Source organism: Pipistrellus kuhlii, unplaced genomic scaffold (genome assembly GCF_014108245.1).
Source record: "Pipistrellus kuhlii isolate mPipKuh1 unplaced genomic scaffold, mPipKuh1.p scaffold_m20_p_16, whole genome shotgun sequence".
Lineage (NCBI taxonomy): Eukaryota > Metazoa > Chordata > Mammalia > Chiroptera > Vespertilionidae > Pipistrellus > Pipistrellus kuhlii.
Genome location: NW_023425471.1, coordinates 10,146,857 through 10,169,388, shown reverse-complemented (window position 1 = coordinate 10,169,388; position 22,532 = coordinate 10,146,857). Strand labels below are relative to the sequence as shown.

General features: G+C 42.6%; 1 protein-coding gene across 2 annotated transcripts in view; it reads right to left on the bottom strand.

Moving 5' to 3' along the window:
• The window catches only part of POLA1 (DNA polymerase alpha 1, catalytic subunit), a 310,112-nt gene extending 297,431 nt beyond the window's left edge, over positions 1-12,681 (bottom strand). For both annotated transcript variants that reach the window (XM_036439656.2, XM_036439660.2), the window contains exons 1-3: positions 12,532-12,681; positions 5,433-5,557; positions 1,742-1,838 (exon numbers count right to left, since the gene is read on the bottom strand). In XM_036439656.2, the coding sequence (XP_036295549.1) occupies positions 1,742-1,838; positions 5,433-5,557; positions 12,532-12,556 (247 nt within the window). In that variant the 5' untranslated portion in view covers positions 12,557-12,681. The remainder of the gene's footprint in view (positions 1-1,741; positions 1,839-5,432; positions 5,558-12,531) is intronic.
• Positions 12,682-22,532: the final 9,851 nt, after the last annotated feature.

The following is a 22,532-nucleotide window of genomic DNA, read 5'->3' as shown; positions in this document are numbered from 1 at the left end:
GTCGAACTCAATCAGAGAAGGGGCCAAAATCTAAAATCCAGCCTAAATCGCGGGCCGAATGGTTTACTGAACAGTCATAAACTGTCATTGTGATGGAAACGCAGCGGAGTGCAGTGATGACAGCGCGGTGCGGGCCACATTGCAAGGCCTGGCGGAACGGATTTGGCCCGCGGGCCTTGTGTTTGACACATGTGCTTTAGGAGTTCCAATTAGGAAGAAAAGCAAGTGAGGCTGCAAAAAACATCTGTAGTGCTCTTGGTCAAGATGCAGTTAGCACCAGAAAATGCCAGCGTTGGTTTGAGAAATTTCCCGAGGGAAATTTTTCGTTAGATGTCAAGAGTGGTCGAGGCCGTGTATCCAATTTTGATCAAGAAGCTCTTCAAGCTCTTTTGGTGCAAAATCCTCAAATTACTCAACAAGAGCTTGTGACAACTTTAAATTGTTCACAAAAAACAATTTCCAATCAATTGCGTGCACTTGGCAAAGTCCAAAAGTTTGGAAAATGGGTTCCTCATGAGTTGACCGACAACAACCGTAATCAAAGAGTCACAATTTGCAGTTTGCTCCTCTCTCGTCAAAACCGTTTGCCGTTTTTAGAGCAAATTGTTACCTGAGATGAAGAATGGGTGCTGTATGTTAATTTGAAAAGGCGGCCTCAATGGTTGGACAAAAATGAGGCTCCGCAGCCCACGCCAAAACCTGACTTGCATGCGAAAAAAGTGATGTTGTGTGTTTGGTGGAATTTTAAAGGAATTCTTCATTTTGAACTTTTACCATCTAACCAAACCATCACAAGTGCAGTGTATAGTGCCCAATTGGAAAGGTTAGCCCAAGCTTTAAGAGAAAAAGAACCCGCGCTGATTAATCGGAAGGGCATAATTCTTCACCACGATAACGCACGGCCACATACTGCAAGAATCACTGCTGAAAAACTGCGCCAGTTGGAATGGGAAGTTCTCCCTCAACCTGCATATTCTCCTGATATTGCCCCTTCCGATTACCATTTGTTTCGTTCTTTGCAAAACTTTCTTCTTGGAAAAAAATGTAATAATGAAGAATGCCTCAAAAATGCATTGACCGAATTTTTTGCATCAAAATCACGAGAATTTTACAACAGAGGGATTAAAATGCTTCCTGAGCGTTGGGCACAAGTAGTAGAAAACAACGGCAACTATATTGTTGATTAAATTTTGTTGTATTGTTTAAATAAATTCGATTTAAAAAAGTATTAGAAAACGACATTAATTATTACTAGACCTAATATTTCTTTACAAATTGAAAGCAAGGCCCTTCACCAGCAAAAAGATTATAGCTTGCTTTATTGCAATATTCACTTTATTGTGTGGTCTGGAACCAGACCCACAACCTCTCTGATGTATGGCTGCACCCACCTAGGTCAGCTGGGGAAATGATTTGGCCCACAGGATCAATGCAATCTTCACAGCCATTCTGTGAGCTAGTTTTCTTATCCCCGCCTTACATGGGGATAACACACAAGTACATGGCTCCTCCTGGTTTCTACACAGCCATTTCCTGGAGGATTTATACTACATCCTGCGGAATGTGCCTGGATTCTCCAAAATGCCCCTAAATAAATATTCTATTGTTCTGCTTCCAAACAATGTATTTGAGGAAAGTCCAAACCAAAGGTGTGATCTTTACAGAGCCTTGCATCGACACATGCAAGGCAGTATGAAACACAACTAAGACAGTGCCTGGCAGGCAACTTCTTCCTACATACCATCATCCACGATCCAGTCATCATCCTGGCGTGCCTGAACTAGCTTCGAATACTGTTCTTCATCAACCTCTTCATAAACACTTGTGAAGTCCTCGACCTGCCATCACACAAGTTTGAGAAAGCTTCAAATGGAGTGAAAGCGTTAAACAATTCTGATGAGAAAAAAAAATTGTCAAAATTGAAAATGGAACGGCAGCCTGAAGGAGTAGCTGCAACCAAATCATGAGTTCTGACATTCAACACCACTGCAGGGTTTTCCTTAAATAGACATCAATTAGCTTAGTATTCCTTTTAGGTGGGTGTTAACATAAGATATTAAATTATTCCATTAGCATAATATACTTGTCACACCATCAATTACTCATCTACTTCATAAAAAACAAACTGAATTATAGCCAATTCTTCATTAGCTGCTTTGGGGATTATTCACTTATAATTTCTAGATTGGTTTCTCCTGTACTTAGCAAACCTGTAAGGCATGTCACCTCCCTCTCCACTAGCTCAGGTTGCCCTGTGCACAGATGATAATTTTAATAACTATTCATCCAACCGAATATAATTCGAAAGGAAAAACCTCACCCCTTAACCCCCTCCAAAAGATAGCAAAACACACTATATTCCAGATACACTACATATGGGTTTTGAGTGATTTCTGTGTGAATTACCACTAATCCCCCACCTTTCTCAGGTCTTACGACTGCAGAGACACAAACACTGAGCTACTGGAAGCAATCTAAGGTCCATCAATAGACAAATGGATAAAGGAGTGGTCTATGTATATAATATTACTCAAACATAAAAATGGATGAAATCTTGTCATTTGGGACAACATGGATAGACTTTGCAGGCATTCTGTTAAGTGAAATAAGCTGGAGAAAGCTAAGTATCATATGATTTCACTTATATTTGGAATCTAAAAAACAAAACAAAACCAGACTCATAGATACAGAGAACAGACTGACGGTTGCCAGTTGGGGAGGGTGGATAAAATTGGTGAAGTGAATCAATAGGTACAAACTTGATATTAAAAAAAAAATAAGTCATAGGCATATAGTGTATAAGATGGGGAATATAAACAATATTAAATCAACTTTGTAAGGTGACAAAATTCAAAAGGGGAATCATTCAAAAACCATTTCGAGGGTAACTGCAGAATATAGTGTTTTGCTAAATTTGAGAGGGGGATAAAAGGAGATTTTCCCTTTTGAATTATATTTGGTTGAACAGTTATTCGACTTATTGTGGTGGTCATTTTATAAAGTCAAATCTCCATGCTATACACCTGAAACTAATACAGTACTGTATAACAATTATACTTCAATTAAAAAACAACAACGCTGAGCAACTTGGAGGGCAAGTCCAGAGAGTGGCAAGTCCTCCAATCATACAGGCTGTCCTACTGCCAGAGCCCTAAAACATCGTGAACCACTGGCATGAATAGAGCAGACCACCTCAGCCCAGTTAAAGCAACAAATGGAGCAGATGCACACCACTGCTGCAGCTGTCGTGGTGACAGGCCATCGCCTTCCCAGATGAGAATTTGGTGGGCTGGTTAGCAAGTACTTGGATGCCTCTTTAAAAATTTCCCCCTTCACGCCCTAGCCAGTGTTGCTCAGGGTTAGAGAGTTAACTTGCGCACCTAAGAGTCTCGGGTTCAAGTCCCAGTCAAGGGCATGGCCCTGGTGTTAAGTTCAATCCCTGACCCAGTCAGGGTTCACAGAGGAGGCAACCAACTGATGTCTCTCTCTCTCATATTGATGTCTATGTCTCTATCTGTCTCTGTCTCTCTCTCTTCCAGTCTTCCTTCCTTCCTCCTTCTCTCTCCCTCCCTCTGACTCTCTGAAAAGTAATGAGGAAAAAATCATCAAGTGAGGATTAATAACAACAAAATTTGCCCCTTCTCTTGACAGTTCTGCCTTATCAAGTGGGGATAGTGGTGGAGGAATTAACTAACTCCAAAGACCCTAAGAAAAAACACCTGGACACCAAGCTTTGCAAGCACAATGGTTAGAATGACTGGATTTCTGCCATAATTTCAGGACTAAGCTTTGTTTTCACCTCCTGTTTATTCTATAGGGATCACTGGCAAATATTGGCTTTCTACCATTTGATAACAGAAACTACCTGCCCTTCAAATTAAGTTTTTGACAATTCAAACACAACTAGGATAATTAATATCTAATTAATATTGCTGTACTGACCAAAAATTTTTTTTTGGGGGGGGGGGGGCAGGTGATTTTTGTTGGTTGAAGTCTAAGGGGCATACTCTGTCTCTTATTAATCAACTCATTCAAAAAGATACCAGAAAACTTTTCTTAAAAATCATTTTGAGTAACAAGTCATTTTGACTTTATCTCTAAAATCATTGCTACTACTCAGCATGAACTCTTAGAGCTATGCAATTAACATCAGTGATTGAAGAGAAATCAAGCACATTGTGTAAACATCTGAAATGCCCAAGAGAACTCCTTTATAGAAGTACCTACAGGGGGAAAGTGGGTTGGAGGGGGTAGGTGGAGATGGGGCAAAGAGGGGGAACGAGTGCCAAAACCGATTTGGCTCAGTGGAAAGAGCATCGGCCTGTGGACTGAAAGGTCCCAGGTTCGATTCCAGTCAAGGGCATGTACCTTGATTGCGGGCACATCCCCAGTCGGGGGTGTGCAAGAGGCAGCTGATCGATGATTCTCTCTCATTGATGTTTCTAGCTCTCTATCCCTCTCTCTTCCCCTCTGTAAAAAAATCAATAAAAAATATATTTTAAAAAAAAAGAGAGGGAACAAGGACAGAAAGAGACCTTGCTTAGGGCAGTGGGCATATGACACAGTGTACAGATGATGTCTTGTTGAGTTGTATACTTGAAACTTGTATGGTTTTGTAAACCAATGTCACCCCAATAAATTCAATAAAAAATGCTTTACTCCTGTTTTACTATAATCCTTTTAGCAGCCCTTTATGGTCTGGTTGACTCACTTAACTTCTTCTGCTTGCTTAATTGTCCAATACAGTATAGGCCATGGTTCAACATGCACATTGTGAAGCCTGAGTTCACATCAAGGCTCTGCCTCTGTGACCTCAGATCTATCAGCTGCAAAATGCTCTTGATTATAGCATCTAACTTTATATGGTTGTTGGAAGAATTAAATATATGACCATATTTGTAAAAGCACTTAGAATAGTGTTAACAAAAAAAGTGTATTAAATGCTGTTATTTTCTAGTATTAATCAATCACTTTCTGGCCCCAAGGCAGTGAAGATACTCAGGGAACATGTTGAAGGGGAAGCTAGACAATGCTGTGCAGATGGTAGCTACTCTGTTTCCACCTACAGGTCATAAGCAGTGGGTACAGGAAAACAGCCAAAATGGCATGACGTTACATCTTACATCCGGGCACAGCAGAAATAAGATCCAAGTCACCACTGCCACTCCCCTTACAAATGAAATTAGGAAAAATAATTCTCTCCAAGTGCTTAGCTAGACTGCTCAGTACCTTAAGAGTAAAGTAAAAGCATCTCTATGCCCCCCCCCCAAAGCCATGGGATTTATCAGAGATGCAATGTATTTAATAAGGAAAATATATAACTACTTTCATTTCAGAATTGTGGAAGCATCTGTAAAGTGCCTTACAGGAAGTGGCTATGAATTGGATGAAGCACAAAGGAAAAAAACAAAAACAGGAAAATGATTACTTACTTCATATTTATACTTCTCACCAGCTTTAGCCTTTTTCAGTCTTTCTAGAGCTTCCTGGCGCCCTTTCTTTGATTTCTTTTCTCGCCGGGACCGAGATGCTACAAAGCTCCCTGAATCTGACACAGCTGGAAAAAAAAAAAAAAAGCCAAATTTACATGAAATGTCACAAAATTGTCAGCCATCTTGCCTCAAAAGCAGAGGAATTCAGGTCAGGAATTGAACCTAACTTCCAGCCAATAGTAATACATAATTCTAATATTATACAAATGAATACTTTTTATGATGTAAACACAGTAAACCATTGATTTTGTGGACCTCGATTTAACGAACTTTGGATTTAGTGCACAAAATTTCTGGTCCGTATGTCATATGTAAAAATTAACACCTTGTTAATACTAAAATGCTTTTAACTACGATTTGCTTATAATTAAATTAGCCGTTTATTTTCTTGTTATTAATTCAGTTATTTCTAACAAATTTTAGCAAACAGGCCATATGTTGGAAAAAACACTAGTAATTTTGCCGACATAAATAAATACATATCTACAATTATAGTCTACATATTTAAATCCAAGAGTCACCACTTGTAAATAGTGTTCTGCAAATGATTAGCACATGATCACACCACATCTCCCCAGGGTAACTGGTTCTGTTGTCTCATAGCGTGACTTTCTGTAGCAGTTTTATAGAAAGTCAAGCTATGAGACAACAGAACTGGCAAATGTTCAGCCATGTGCATTTGTTTACTCGCAGTGACTGGTGAATGCACACGTTTACTAAGCCTGTTCAGTATAAATTTAAAATTACAGTAATCCATATAGCAAACCTGTCTGTGAAATTAGATTTTTCATACCTACTTAATTTTAATTACAAACGTGTCTACATAAGTAACAACAGGTAAGCGAATTTGTCAATGTTTTAACATACACATTTGGAAAACCTACTTGATTATATAACAGACTTTCAGCTTTAATGGACACCCCCTTCCCCCAAATTAGTCCATTATATCAAGGTTTTACGTAATTCACCAAGTTCATGGCCGAGCCTGTAGCTCCTGTGACTCTCCAGAGATTTTTCTCTGCGATACAGTTGAAACAACTAAAGCAACTATTATTTTTTTTCCTCCAAAAAGAAAAAAATTCAAATTCAATTGATCTCTTTTAGACACTAGAGAAGAGAGATCAGCTAGTCCAGTGGTTGGCACACTGCGGCTCTTGAGTCACATGCGGCTCGCAAGCCTCGGTTTGCTGCTCTGTTGACTAATGAGTTTGCCGACCACTGAGCTAGTCCATAACCTTTCCATTACAAATGAGGAGCCTAGGAGAGTTATAAAAGAGTTGTATTCCATTAATCAACATTTGACATGACTTAAGGAGCACCTGCTCTTTGCAAAGTACTAGGTGCTCAGTGAGATATGGTCCCCATACTCAGAGAACTTAAGATCTAAAATGAGAGATAAATAGCAACTAACTCTAAAACAATCTTTAGAAGTCATGCATGCCCTAACATGTTCAGCCCAAGTATCTGGAATTTCAAAGGAGGGGTAAATTGGGTTGGAAGAATGAAACAAAGATGACTGAAAATATTCTTGATTTCTTCACTGATTTCCAGGCCTCACTTAGTTGGTTAGGGCAGTGGTTGGCAAACTCATTAGTCAACAGAGCGGCAAGCCGCGGCTCACGAGCCACATGTGGACCACTTGTTGTGGAGCAGTTTGCGGACCACTGACTTAGGGCATTATAGGATGATGATGAAAAATTACAAAGGTTAAAATGTTTTGTCAAAAATTACTGAAATACCAGAGGGCTTCAGTGTTCATTCATTCAACTTTTGAATTATTCATGTTTTTGGTCATTATACTCTGACCACCTCACACACATACTGAACAGATTTCATCCACATAATTAAGACTTGCATATATACCAGCTAATGAATAACCAAGTCAAGTAAGACAGTGCTGTAAGTTTAGGCTCAGCATGACTGCCATCTATGCCTGTAAATTTGAGTATTTTATTGTATTTGGTGCTAATTGTTTTATAAAAAGAAGCAAGCACAGAAAAGGAAAAGTATTGATAAGAGGCATCCTAATAGCTCTAACCCCACTGCAAAATTCTTAACAACATTAAGTGGTTTGACTAAGTGTTTGACTGAAATAAAAGATGCAATTTAAAGAACATGTACCAAATGCTGGCAATAAACTACTAAAAACTGCATCTCAAAAGTGAAGCATAATTAGAGATCTTATTTCTTCTAGCTTCCTGGAATTGTAATCTCTATAACATCTCAGCCTATTGTTTGACTTTCACATTTGACTTTTAAATCCGTTTTAGAGAGGCATTAAGTAAAAATTAAGGAATGCAGGTACTTAGTGATGACAGCCACGAAATCCTGGGTGTCACTCAAACGATTTAAAAAAATGAGCAGGCCTAGATGAAATGGTATCGGAGAATACTGAACATGACCACTAGGAGTGAAAAGTAGGCCTCAAAGTGTTGCCTTTAGGATTCCTTGACTCCTCTTGATTAAAATAACAAAATCTATAGTCTTCAAAGGGACTCACTCCACAGGGGTGCAATAACAAATACAACAGAGTTTAAGGCACATGTGTCAAACACAAGGCCCGCGGGCCAAATCCGTCCCGCCAGGCCTTGCAATGTGGCCCGCACCGCACTGTCATCACTGCACTCCGCTGCGTTTCCATCACAATGACAGTTTATGACTGTTCAGTAAACCATTCGGCCCGAGATTTAGGCTGGATTTTAGATTTTGGCCCCTTCTCTGATTGAGTTCTACACCCCTAGTTTAAGGTGACCAGACGTCCCAATTTTTAACAATTTGTCCCGCGGCATTTTAAAAAAGTCCCCATGGTGAATATAATAGAATCAGAGGTATGGAAGGGGAATGAACTGACGATTCTCGGGGGGAAAAGGGGAGTGAGGGGTGCGGGAAGAGACTGAACATAAACTGTGCACCTATGGATGAGGACAATGGGGGGTGGGGAAAGGGCAGAGGGTGGGGTGGGAACCTGGTGGAGGGGAGCAATGGAGGGGGGGAAAATGAGGGACATTTGTAATAATATGAACAATAAAGATTTATTAAAAAATAAATAATAAACAAACAGTTGCCACTAGGCAAAAAAATAAAATAAATAAATAAAAGCTTAATATGATAAAAATAATAATAATAATAAAAATTAAAAAGTCCCGATTTTTTCTTTCAAAAATTCGGGACTTTTTAAAGACGCCGCGGGACAAATTGTTAAGAATCGGGACTGTCCCATCAAAAGCAGGATGTCTGGTCACCTTAACAGAGTTGCTTGTCCTCAAGGTGGTCACAGTCAAGTAAAGCCAAAGGACCTGAGACTCCCACCATCATATAAACAGCGTGTCAGAGAAGAGGTAAGAGCGTGGTCCTGAGGAAATGTGAAAAAGAGAACCGTTCATTTGGCTCGGAAATCAGGGAAGGCTTCACAGGAAGTTCCCAACACAGACCCAGCAAGAGGAGTACATGGTAAAAAGTGGCACCAGCACAGGAAAAGGCAAGAGCCAAATTACAGACGGATGCAAATGCAAGGTGTGTTTAGAAACCGGAAGTCAGTGTGGCAGGTAAGACGTGAGGGTGTAGAGCACATGTGTCAAACACAAGGCCCGCGGGCCAAATCCGTCCCGCCAGGCCTTGCAATGTGGCCCGCACCGCGCTGTCATCACTGCACTCCGCTGCGTTTCCATCACAATGACAGTTTATGACTGTTCAGTAAACCATTCGGCCCGCGATTTAGGCTGGATTTTAGATTTTGGCCCCTTCTCTGATTGAGTTCGACACCCCTAGTGTAGAGGAAGTGGGAGACTAGCTCAGGGAGAAGCAGCACAGCCCAGCTCTGTCACTTACTGGACAACATGAGATCACACTTGAACTTGCTAAGCTGCACTGGCCAGCTGTCTTACAGCTGTTTAAGCTGCCCAGCATATGAACCTGCTTGTGAAATTATGTCTTTTCTAAAATATATTTTTATTGATTTCAGAGAGGAAGGGAGAAGGAGAGAGAGACAGAGAGAGAAGCATCCATTATGAAAGAGAATCATGGATCGGCTGCCTCCTACACTCCCACACTGGGGACAGAGCCTGAAATTCGGGCATGTGCCCTGACTGGGAATCCAACCATGACCTCCTGGTTCATAGGTCAGCACTCAACCACTGAGCCGCGCTGGTCAGGCTCCCCTAAAAGTTTTGATGGGACACAGAGGCCATGTCCCACTACTGAAAAGACAGATGCTCTTTCCCAGACACCCCTGCGGCTAGGGCATGGGCATATAAAATAGGCTTTCTCAATTAGAAACACCTGCTCAGACTTTAAATCAGAAGCTAGTGTCAAAAGGAAAGGGGATGGGCTAAGGGAAGATTCTATAAGCAGCAGCAGCTGCAGGAGGATTAAATAACAGTGCCAGCAATGTTAACTAGAGCTATAACCTCAAGTACTTGGCCATGGTTGGCAACGACATCCTCACTGCAACAGTTTTGTGATACGATTTTAATCACTATTCTTGGCTAATCAACCCCCAGGCTGACTCTCCAGTCCTCCTGGAGTTTCTGTGAGCAACACGATATCCTTCGAATAAATCCTTTTCTGTTTCAATTCGCTAGACTTCAAAAATGGGAAATAACTGGCAATGGCTTATTGTGTTTTCTTTTTTGTTTTCATTTTTATTATTTTTTATTTTTCAGTGGTCAATGAAATTACAAAATTGTAAAAAAAAAAATAGCTAGAGTTGATTTTTATAGCTTACACCTAAGGACTCAGACTAATGCAGAGCCTCAGGGTGCTCATCTCTGAAATGGGGATAATCATATCTGTCATAAAGCTGTTGCAGATTAAGTGAAGATACTTGGCTTTGTACTCAGCAATGTAAGAGAAGCTCATTGCATGTGTGTATAGATGCAGGGCAGACACACACAGAAACACACTACTTAGCAGTAACATGGTCTAGTGCATGTTTCCCAAACTTTTGACATATGTGTACCCCTTCTATAATTTTCGTAACGCTGAGTACCCCTCATACTCATGAGAATGTAGAATTAGGCGCAGCTAAGCACGGTGCAGTGCATATCCCCACCAAACTCCGGTGCAACGCGTACCCCCACCAAACTCTTCCCGTACCCCTGGGGGTACGAGTACCACACTTTGGGAAACACTGGTCTAGTGTCTAGAAAACAAAAATATAACAAAGCAGTGTTCTCAGGGAAGCTTCAATATAGCACTGCATAAAATTAGGCGCTTAGGCCTAGCCCGTTTGGTTCAGTGGACAGAACGTCGGAAGTGAAGGGGCCCAATTCAATTCCGGTCAAGGGCTCATGCCCGGGTTGTGAGCTCGATCCCCAGTAGGGGGCGTTCAGGAGGCAGCCAATCGATGATTCTCTCTCATCACTGATGTTCCTAGCCCTACCTCTCCCTTCCTCTCTGAAATAAACATATATTTTTTAAAATTAGGCACTTACAATCTCAACTCCATGAAAACAAAAAGCATGTCCAGCTTACCTGCCACTGTTAACATCAAAGCCTGGCAGAATGCCTTTGCATCGTAGGTACATAATACATATTTGCTGAATGAAAAAATGAACCACTCACTGCACATGCTGTATTTAATCATTCAATTCTCCCTGATCCTTTCTCATACATAAAGCTAGTTATAGACCTTTCACTTTTCACTGCCATTGTCAAGGTGCCCCACCTAATACTTGAGGGGAAAAGGCCTAGATTTCCAGTTCTGGAATGTCTCCAATGTTTCACATAGTAAGTTAGCAAAAAAGAATAAGCGTTAAAAAAAAAAAATCTAGTTACAAAAATGTAATATGTGATCAAAATTACCATCTGAAGTACCCCCGTCCTCCTCAATAGCAGACAAATAATGGCCTTTCAGATAATCTTTCAGTCTGCTCTAGAGGAAAAAATCCAGTCACAAGTCTCCAGCAACACTTAATCAACACCACGACTTAAGAGGGGTCTCAAGATTGCACAGTGCCCTCCGGAGAGTGATTTCTTGATGTGCACAGATGCTGCCCAGTTTTTAGGGTGACGAAACGGCGTCGTGGCAAATCACTCATGTAGGGCTGCAAAGACTGTGCATGTGCTCACGTCCTGCATCCCATTTGCAATGCAGGCTAGTCAACTGCCTGAAAGAAATTGCCCTAAAAGACAAAAGGCTAGAAGAATACATGGAAATCTGATTCGCATCGAGGTGAATGCAAAGGAAGTTGATTTGAAAGCAAGTTCTCATTAATAGTGACGCGTTTGAGTGACAGGAGACGCGTGGCGCCTCAGCTAAGAAAGGGAAGCGTCTGATTGTCAGTTAGAAGTTCACGTAAGTCACACTGTAGTTGAGCACTGCTCAAAAAATCAGAAATCAGACGAACCCATTTGCATTTTTGTACTCTATTTTTTGAAATAAGAGATTACCACTGAAAACCGAGTGGTCTAGGCTATCTGAAATGCTGCTGAACGCATACTTTTTTTTAAAACTTCATCAGCGAAGACTAGATCATGAACACTATTTCAATGCAATACTTGAACTTCCAGAGGATTTAAAAGGAAAACTGTGAATGCCTAAAGTAGAAACCCAGCAGCTAGAAAGACAAAATGCACCTGTATGTTCTGGCGACAGCACTTAAAAGTTTTCTTTACAAAGTAGGACAATTCCCTGGGAGTTTCTCTGAAGGGGATAACATACATCGTAGCCCTCAAGTGCATAGTTGGGATGGCAGTAGTGAAATACTTTCAGCACACGACTCACCAAAAGAAAAAAACACCAAACAAAGCAAAAAGGCAGGCTAGTGCGAGGGGACGCCGCCTCCCAAACAAAAAGCCCTGCAGGCGGGGGCTGCCAAGAGCAAAGGGCCCAGCAGGCGAGCCCAGTCCTACACCAGCCAAGTTCCAGCCTCGGGCGACCAAGGTCCGCGCCCCGCGCCCAAACAGACCCGCCTGACGACCGGGGCGCACGCCTCCTTCGGGAAAAATTCAAAGAAACCCACCCTCTAGCCTCCACCACCCGCAATCACGCCACGGTCCCCGCGCTCCCAACCCGGGACCCCGCGTGGCCCCAGCTCACAGTCGTCGCCGTGCACGGGTGCCATGGTCCGGGAGTCTCCGGATTCCGCGCCAACCGGCCTGAAACTGGAAGGAGGGCAGAGACGGGCGCCAGCCTGCAAGCCAATCAGCGGCTCAGAAGGCCGCGGACTTCCGCCCGGAAGGCCCCTGACGCACCGCGCCACGCCAGGCCCCGCCCCCTGTCTTCCCGCGAGCGCGCGGAGGGAGACCCGCGGTTGACCGCCGAGGCGGGGAAACCGCTCCCGCGGACCCGGAGGGGAGGAGAGCTGGGAAAAAGTGCGGTCGGGCGCAGGAAGAGCCGCCTGAGACGCACTGCGCAGGCGCACCCATCCGGGTGGGAAAAGATACGGGCGCTTTGGAGCAGGGGCTTTGTGGTTCTGAGAGGTGATTTTCGCGGAAAAGAAACGCGGGCGGGCAGTACGATGGGCGTGGCTGGGAAAGCCTGGGAAAGCGACTGCCTCCTGCTGTGGACTCAGAGTCTGGCCTGATACTTAGCTTCTCCGAGTGTGAACACAGTCGCAGTGAGACACACGCACGCCCACACACACACACAACACATACACATATAGCCACGTAAAGGTATGTGCACTATCTTAGCCAAACGACCAAAAGTAGCATCACCAATAAGAAATAATCATGCCGATTTGGCTCAGTGGATAGAGCTCGGCCTGCGGATTGAAAAGTCCCGGGTTTGATTCTGGTCTGTTCCTTGGTTGGGGCACATCCCCAGTGGGAGGTGTGCAAGAGGCAGCTGATCAATGATTCTCTCTCATCGACGTTTCTAGCTCTCTAGCCCTCTCTCTTCCTCTGTAAAAAATCAATAAAATATATTTAAAAGAAATAATCATATGCCTCCTAATGTGATGCACTTGGAAAAAGGAGCATCACCTATATAAGGAGCATCGCCTATATAACAGTAGTCTTCTTGCAAAACAATGTTTAACCTGAATGGAATCATGAAGAAATCATCAGATCTATTCAAAGCATAGGGCAAAAGACATCTGGCCTGGACTCCAGCAGAATGTCAATGCTATGAAAAACAAAAAGGGCTTTAGATTCTTGTGTGTGGTACGAAGCATGCAATGTATGTATCTCCTTTATTGTTTAACAAACAATAAGGACAGAAACATCTGCATGTATATCTTAACAAGAGAACACTAATTAAGCCAAGAACTGAGAATGAGAATTAACCATATTTGAGTATCATTTTATGTGGAAGTAATTTTAGCCATCAAGGCTTCTTCTCAAACTCATCAGTGCATAATGTTCTTGGCACCGTCCCCCTAGAGAGCAATGTTAGATCCATGCCCTCAAGTAATTCAACATGAATTATTGACCAATGGGCAAATCTTTTGTGATGACTGAGCCCTGGATCATAATATAAATATGCAATTTATCGTGAATAAAACCTGTCCCAAAGACCAACAGCTCTATACTAACGCTTTGGGACCTTCTAAACCAGCAACGAGAAGTCACACTTGGAAATAGAAAACCAGAATCCACCTGTGAATTATTAAAAGTATTGAAGCAAAGTTAAGAAAGAATTATGAGGCCTAGGGACTAGGCAGTTTGGCTTAATGGATAGAGCATCGGCTCACAGACCAAAGGGTCCCGGGTTCAATTCCAGTCAAGGGCACATAGCTTGGTTGAAGGCCCCATCCCCGGTCCTCTGATAAGGGCAACCAATGGGTGTGAGCCTCTCTTACATCGATGTTTCTTCCTCTCACTCTCTGTCTCTCTTCCTCCTTTCCACTTTCTCTAAAAAATATCAGTGGAAAAATATCCTCGAGTGAGGATTAACAACAAAAATAAAACACCTCTATTTAAAAGAAAAGTCTGTCATTAAAAAAATATACATATATGACCTAACCGGTTTGGCTCAGTGGATAGAGCATCGGCCTGCAGACTGAAAGGTCCCAGGTTGGATTCCGGTCAAGGGCATGTACCTTGGTTGCGGGCACATCCCCAGTAAGGGGTGTGCAGGAGGCAGCTGATGGATGCTTCTCTCTCATTGATGTTTCTAACTCTCTATCCCTCTCCATTTCTCTCTGTAAAAAAAAATCAATAAAATATATATATTTTAAAAAGAATTATGAGTTAGAACACTAATCATATAGTCAGTCAATAGTGGATTATAGCCAAGGATGGCAGCATGAAGGCTTCTTAATGTACATACGGCAATAAAGTTTAGGGCTGTAGTTCTCAATATTGGCTGCAAATTAGAATCACATGAGTAATTTGTTTAAGTGCCCACTTTTCCCCACCCGCAGCTATTAAATCATAATTTCTTAGGATGGGGTTCCAATGTGCAGCCAATGTCAAGACCAAGGGATCTAGACAAGTAATTGCCTTACCTGTTAGTCATCTGCAGGATGGCTACCCTGGACATAAATATCAGGTTGAACAATATGTGGTCATTTATACCTGGATACACCTTTTTCTATGAGGAGTGAGGGCTCATCTCCCATCTGTCCTAAAGACCTTCACTCTTCAGTATCTTACAGCATTTAGTATTGTAGCTTCCTATGAATCAAATGATATCTGGGTTACCTAAAAGACTCTTATGTAAGGCCAGAACTACTCCAAAAGATCATCCTCAAAACAAAAGGTGTTCAAAAGTGGGGGAAAGGCACACTGCTTGCTTCCAGCTTTTGGCTATTGTGAATAATACTGGTATGAATGGCATGTTCTTTTAAAAAATATATTTTTTATTGATTTCAGAGAGGAAGGGAGGGGGAGAGAGAGATAGAAACATCAATGATGAGAGAGAATCATTGATCAGCTGCCTCCTGCACAACCCCCAGTTGGGTCACATGTGCCCTGACTGGGAATCAAAACTGTGATCTCACCCTAGCCAGTTTTGCTCAGTGGATAGAGCATCAGTCTACAGTAGGGGTGTCGAACTCAATCAGAGAAGGGGCCAAAATCTAAAATCCAGCCTAAATCGCGGGCCAAATGGTTTACTGAACAGTCATAAACTGTCATTGTGATGGAAACGCAGCGGAGTGCAGTGATGACAGCGCGGTGCGGGCCACATTGCAAGGCCTGGCGGGACAGATTTGGCCCGCGGGCCTTGTGTTTGACACATGTGGTCTACAGACTCAAGGGTCCTAGGTTCGATTCCGGTCAAGGGTATGTATCTTGGTTGTGGGCACATACCTGGTGGGGAGTGTGCAGAAGGCAGCTGATCAATGTTTCTAGCTCTCTATCCCTCTCCCTTACTCTCTGTAAAAAATCAATAAAATATTTTTTAAAAAATAAAATAGCTATGATCATCTGGCAAATACTTTAAAAAGAAAACTGTGACCTCCTGGTTCATAGGTCGATGCTCAACCATTGAGCCCTGCTGGCTGGGCAGCATGTTCTTTTTAAAGGCAAAACATTTTACCACTGAATTGTCTTGGCACTTTTATCAAAAATCAATCTATCATATATATGTGAGTCTATTTCTGGATTTTTCTATTTTGTCCCATTTATATGTCTATGCTAATATGTCTTGACTAATGTAGCTTTACAGTGTCTTCAAATCAGAGAGGCTGAGTTTCCAGCATGTACTTTTATTTTTTTCAAAGTTATTTTGGATAATCTGTCTTTCATATTTTCATATCATTTTTAGTATGAGGTAGTCAATTTCTACCAAAAAGTTTGCCGGTGTTTGGACTGGGTTTGTATTGAATCTAAGATTAAATTGAAGAAAATTGATATTTTTTAATGATTTTGAGTCTCCCAACCCATGAACACAGTATATGTCTCCCTTTTTGCACATGTTCTTTCCTTTTTCTTGGCAGTCTTTTAAGTTTTCAGTGGACACAACTTCCACATGTTTCATTAAATTTATCCTTAAGTCGTTCATATTTTGATGCTGCTTTGAATTGGTATTGTTTTTTAAATTTTCATTTCCAGTTGTTTGTTGCCATCTAAGATAGATAGATAGATAGATAGATAGATAGATAGATAGATAGATAGATATAATTGATTTTTTACAGAGAGATAGCCAGAAACATAGATGAGAGAGAATCATCGATCAGCTGCCTCCTGTACACCCCCCCCCATTGGGGATGTGCCCACAACCAAGGTACATGCCCCTGACCGGAATCGAACCCGGGACCTTTCAGTCCGCAGGCCCATGCTCTATCCACTGAGCCAAACCGGTTTCAGCGACATCTAAGATTTTAATGGCAGAACAAAACAGATAACTAACTTTCTCTTCACTCAACTAGGGCAGGTGGCACAACTGTGGGGATATAATTTTATTTCTTTGGCATTTTTGCTGAATTGTCCCTTATGCAGAGAAGAGTGTGGAACATTACTAATGAGCCACCCAACATTTTGTTTTCCTTTGGAGCCTGGCATAGAGCTGGGGAGCAAACACATTTTTAAATTGGCACCCTGCTTTTAATTTCAAGACCCTGGCACAAAGTGCCTTAACTGCCTACTTTTATTTCATGACATTAAAGTCCATTTCCTCAAATCAGAAGTTTGGAAACATCAGCTGAAACCAGTTTGGCTCAGTGGATAGAGCATCGGTCTGCAGACTGAAGGGTCCCAGGCTCCATTCGAGTCAAGGGCATGTGCCTTGGTTGCGGGTGCATCCCCAGTAGGGGGTGTGCAGGAGGCAGCTGATGGATGTTTCTCTCTCATCGATGTTTCTAACTCTCTATCCCTCTCCCTTCCTCTCTGTAAAAAATCAATTATATATATATATATATATATATATATATATATATATATATATATATATTTTTTTTTTTTTTTTAAGAAGTTTGGAAACATCATAGGTTGTTCTTTTCCTCCGTAGCTTTTCACAAGACATGTTAGTGTGTTTCTCTTGCAATCACCCATTTAGGCAGATGCTTTATCCACGGTCAGGAATTTGGAGGTGGAGAAGCTCTTAGAAATCCTTTAACTTGTGGCCTCACCCACAAAATAACTTCTTGAAGGGTCACAGTTGAAGATAAGGACTCCTTTCGCCTTGGTTGGTGAGAGAATGGGAGAGAGGACAGGGAGGAGAAAGAACAAGCTGGGTTATCTGGTCAAGGACAGAGATTTGGGCATGAAAGGGCTTCTGGGAAACAGCAAAAACCCTGGGAAAGATGTAGTGAAAATTACAAAATGTATCATGTTCAGTTTTCCTCCAAGTCAGTTACACATGCAACGTCAGTTTTTCTGTTAGCGGGGGAAAGGTCTCCAAAACCCCAGCAATCCATTAAACTAATTGTTATGAAGTGAGGAGAAGAAAACATTTTCTTTTTTTAATATAAATATATTTTATTGATTTTTTACAGAGAGAAAGGGAGAGGGATAGAGAGTTAGAAACATCGATGAGAGAGAAACATCGATCAGCTGCCTCCCTGACCAACGTGCCCAAGGTACATGCTCTTGACCGAAATCGAACCCGGGACCTTCAAGTTTGCAGGCTGGTGCGCTATCCACTGAGCAAAACTGGTTTCGGCAAGAAAACAATTTCTATTACTTGGCTTGTCACTCTGACATCTTAGAGAAGTTTTGTTAATGGCCCGAAGGATGGATAAATGTGTGTCTTGGTGTGGAGCTTAGTTCTTTCAGCAAGTTTCTGCAAATTAAAACTCCTGTGTGGCTGAGGGGTCCCAGGTTTGATTCCTGTCAAGGGCATGTACCTTGGTTGCAGGCACATCCTCAGTAAGGGGTTATGCAGGAGGCACCTATTGATGTTTCTAACTATCCCTCTCCTTTCTTCTCTGTAAAAAAATCAGTAAAATATATTTTTAAAGAAACTCCTGTATGCCTAAAAAGAAAGCTTATAAATTCCCAAGTTCCTTGCTCCCTACAGTTTCTCTGTGCATCAATTTTTTTTTGACATTAGGTATTCTTCAGATCCAAACTCCATTCTCAGACTTTTGACGACAAACTACCTATAATTAACTGTAATTAAAATAACAAAATGCTAATTACACCATTCATTTCTATAGTGACTTAAAATATTTCTACCTGGGCCTGCTTCTGACATCTGTAGGAAAAGTCACCTTTCATCCTCCAGAGAATCTAGTCGTCATCTTTAGTGAAGCAGTGGGCCATATGAGTTGGTGATGGCATCAATATTTTACCAATGCTCCTTTGTTCATGTCATTGCTATCTCACTCAATATACTAGTATTATTAAACACAAAAACTCTATAACTCAATCTAGCCTTGTTTATTTAACAATATACGGGGCTGTATTGAAATTTGAGAATAGCTGCTTTAAGGTTTACTATGCTGTCAAACTTAAAATCGTATTCATTTTCTGGAAAGGACTAGAGTTGCTTAGCATCATATCCATGTTTGTTGTACCTAATGGAGCTTCAGAGTCTTCACGGGGGGCGGGGAGGGGGGGCCAAACCATATCCTATATAATAAAGAAGTAATGTGCAAATTGACCATCACTCCATCACACAAGATAGCTGCCCCCATGTGGACACTACATGGCCAGCAGGGGAGGGAAGTTGTGGGTGATCAGGCCAGCAGGGGAGGACAGTTGGGGGCAACCAGGCCTGCAGGGGAGGACAGTTGGGGGCAACCAGGCCTGCAGGGGAGGACAGTTGGGGGCAACCAGGCCTGCAGGGGAGAGCAGTTAGGGGTGACCAGCCAGCAGGGGAAGGGAGTTAGGGGCAATCAGACCAGCAGAGGAGCAGTTAGGCATCAATCAGGCTGGCAGGGGAGTGGTTAGGGGGTGATCAGGCTGGCAGGCAGGTAGGCAGGCAAACTGTTGGAGCCAGCAGTCCTGGATTGCGAGAGGGATGTCCCAGATTGGAGAGGGTGAAGACTGGGCTGCGGGACACACACACACATCCCACCCCATGCATGAATTTCATGCACCAGGCCTCTAGTATATATAAATATATGCCACATCCAGAGTCCCTCCGCTGTGCCACACCACAAGATGTGCCAACCCAGATATCCAGATTCTGTTCACATTTTCCTGCTAAAAGCCCATGCTTGACCACCCCTTCTACCTAGGGATATGCAACTGTGCAGATTCGCCCTAAGGAAGAGGCCACAAAAGCTCTGGAAGCAGGCTGAGGTCATTTGGGAAGAAAACTCTGAAGTGTTCTAGAAGAGGGGGGTGAGGATATCCAGGACTGCGTATGGGGGAGAGGGGGTCCCATGGCCACATGGACTCCTCAGAGGAAGAGGTACCTGCAAAAATGCTTGGATCTGAAAAGAAGCTTTGTAGGGTGAGGGCTATAAGGAACTGTGGGAAGAGGTCCGATACAAAAAATAGTATCTATTTTTTGGGGTTTCTCAGTTGCTTCTAGACCCAAGTTCCATAGGGTTGTCTCCCTATTGCCCTCTAAAACCCTCCCATATTGAGGATTTTTCTCCTAACAGCCCTCATAAGGTTTGGAAAAACAAGTATATCAGTCCTCTTTAAACATGGCAGCCAAGGCAATGATCCCTGCCCACTAGTGAGGTCTAGTAAGGTCAACAGAATACTGCTGAAGAAATCATGCAAAAGAAGGATGGGCCCTGACTGGTTTGGCTCAGTGGATAGAGCATCAGCCTGTGGACACAAGAGTTCGATTCTGGTCAAGGGCATGTACCTTGATTGCAGGCACATCCCTAGTAGGAGGTGTGCAGGAGGCAGCTGATCGATGTTTCTCTCTCATTGATGTTTTTACCTCTCTATACCTTTCCCTTCCTCCCTGTAAAAAATCAATAAAATATATTTTTTAAAAAGAAGAGTGGTTTTACCAGCTCTGGAGCTGAGGCCTAGTTGATTATCCACACCTCTTGGGCCATGAGGATACTCATCCACTGAATTCCTGTGATGGGGCTGACACAGGTTGGTTCCCCGACAATGCTTTTTATTCTCTGAGGGCCAGGGGGCTGCAAGGGCTGGCCACAGAGTTGGAGAATAGGACCTGAAATCCACCCCTCCCTCTGTTCACCAAGTGAGGCTGCTTGGAGCCAGAGGGGCACCTTTTTCAAGTTCACGCAAGGTTCTATGTAGGGTAGCTGAGATCTGCTGCTGACCTGGTTGTAACTCTGTGGGCCTGCATGACTAGGCTCCATGCATTGACCACTCTCAGAGCTCCGGAGCGCCCCTTGTGGTAGACCACGGGGAATTGTTCAGACCATTTTCACTCATGAGATTCTCAAAAGAAGAGAAGATCCCTGAAAACCACCATTAAGTGTTCAAATAATAGACACCTTCAGCTGAAACCGGTTTGGCTCAGTGGATAGAGTGTTGGCCTGCAGACTGAAGGGTCCCAGGTTCGATTCCGGTCAAAGGCATGTACCTTGGTTGCGGGCACATCCCCAGTAGAGGGTGTGGAAGAGGCAGCTGATCAATGATCCTCTCTCATTGATGTTTCTAACTCTCTTTCCCTCTCCCTTCCTCTCTGTAAAAAAATCAATAAAATATATATTTTTAAAAATAGACACCTTCGTAATCCAAAGGTAGGTGGCTTAATTTGTTGACCTAAGTCTGTGCTAAGAATACAGTATGTAATTGTATTAGTAGTGTTGTCTTGATTCTATTTACTTTATAGTCAGAATTAATCAAAACCTCCCCTCTCATGTTTCTCATGCTCCTGACAAATGATTGTCTACTGACTCTAAGCATGAATTAATTTAGCAAATAGATTGGCAATGATTCTTCTTTTGGATGTCAGATAGAAGCTTGGAAATATAACCAAATGCACTGTTATTCTAAAAGATGACAACAAGAGGCAATTTCAAAACAGGCCTTTTGTGAACCATTGGGCCTTGGTGACACAAGAGTGGTTTTCCATTACTGAGAAGAGCAAACCAATGCAAATAGAGGCGGATGAAGTCTTCCTTGCAGCTGAACCAAGCTCAGCTTAGTGTCAGAGAAACCTCCCGTTCGAAGTTTCTGTGCTGTGTCAAGTTGGGACATCATTTCAATGGATCCAGTAAATCAATAATGGAAGCAATAATGTGTCCAGAACTTTTGGGGGTTTTTTTTTGGTTTTTGTTTTTCTCATTTAGTCTTCTATCTAGAACCTACCCATATGGTGGGGCATACCTCTGATGGTCCATCCCAGTCTCTTTGTGGGGATGATCCATGGGGATTAGAATGAAGATGAGGGGAAAGCATAGGAATGAGGAAGGAAGAGGTACCTGCAAAAATGCTTGGAAATGAAAAGCATTGCAGAGTGAGGCTATAATGATCTGTGGGGTGAAGTCCTATACAAATATAGCATCTATTTTCTTGGGTTTCTCAGTCGATTATTTTTTTAATATATATTTTATTGATTTTTTACAGAGAGGAAGGGATAGGGATAGAGAGTTAGAAACATCCATGAGAGAGAAACATCAATCAGCTGCTTCCTGCACACCCTCTACTGAGGATGTGCCCGCAACCAAGTTACATGCCTCTGACCGGAATCAAACCTGGGACCCTTCAGTCTGCAGGCCAATGCTCTATCCACTGAGCCAAACCGGTTTGGGCGTCACTTCTTTTTTTAAAAAAATATATATTTTTATTGATTTCAGAAAGAAGGGGAGAAGGAGAGAGAGATAGAAACATCAACGATGAGAAAGAATCATTGATCAGCTGCTTCCTGCACACCCCATACTGGGGATCAAGCCCACAACTCCGCCATGTGCCCTGGCCAGGAATCGAATCATGACCACCTGGTTCATAGGTCGATGTTCAACCAATGAGCCATTGTGGCCAGGCCTCAGTCACTTCTAAACACACGTTGCACAGGGTTTCCTCCCGATTGTCCCCTCAACTCCTCCCATGTTGAGGATTCTCTCCTAATAGTCCTTGTATGGTTTCGAAAAACAGGTGTATCAGTTCAGTGAGGGAAGCAGAACCACTTTGAGCTGTGAAGGAAGGGATTCTTTATAGGAGACCTGGCGGGTTGTGTGAGGGACTGGGGGGAGCAGAGATCTAGAGGAGAGTGGGAGGAGGGGAAAAACCACCCACGTGGCAGTCAGAAGCCCGGTATAATATATCCAGCTCCCAAGGTGGAAGCACACAGGAAGCTGCCCCTACCTCTGTGGGGTTGCACAA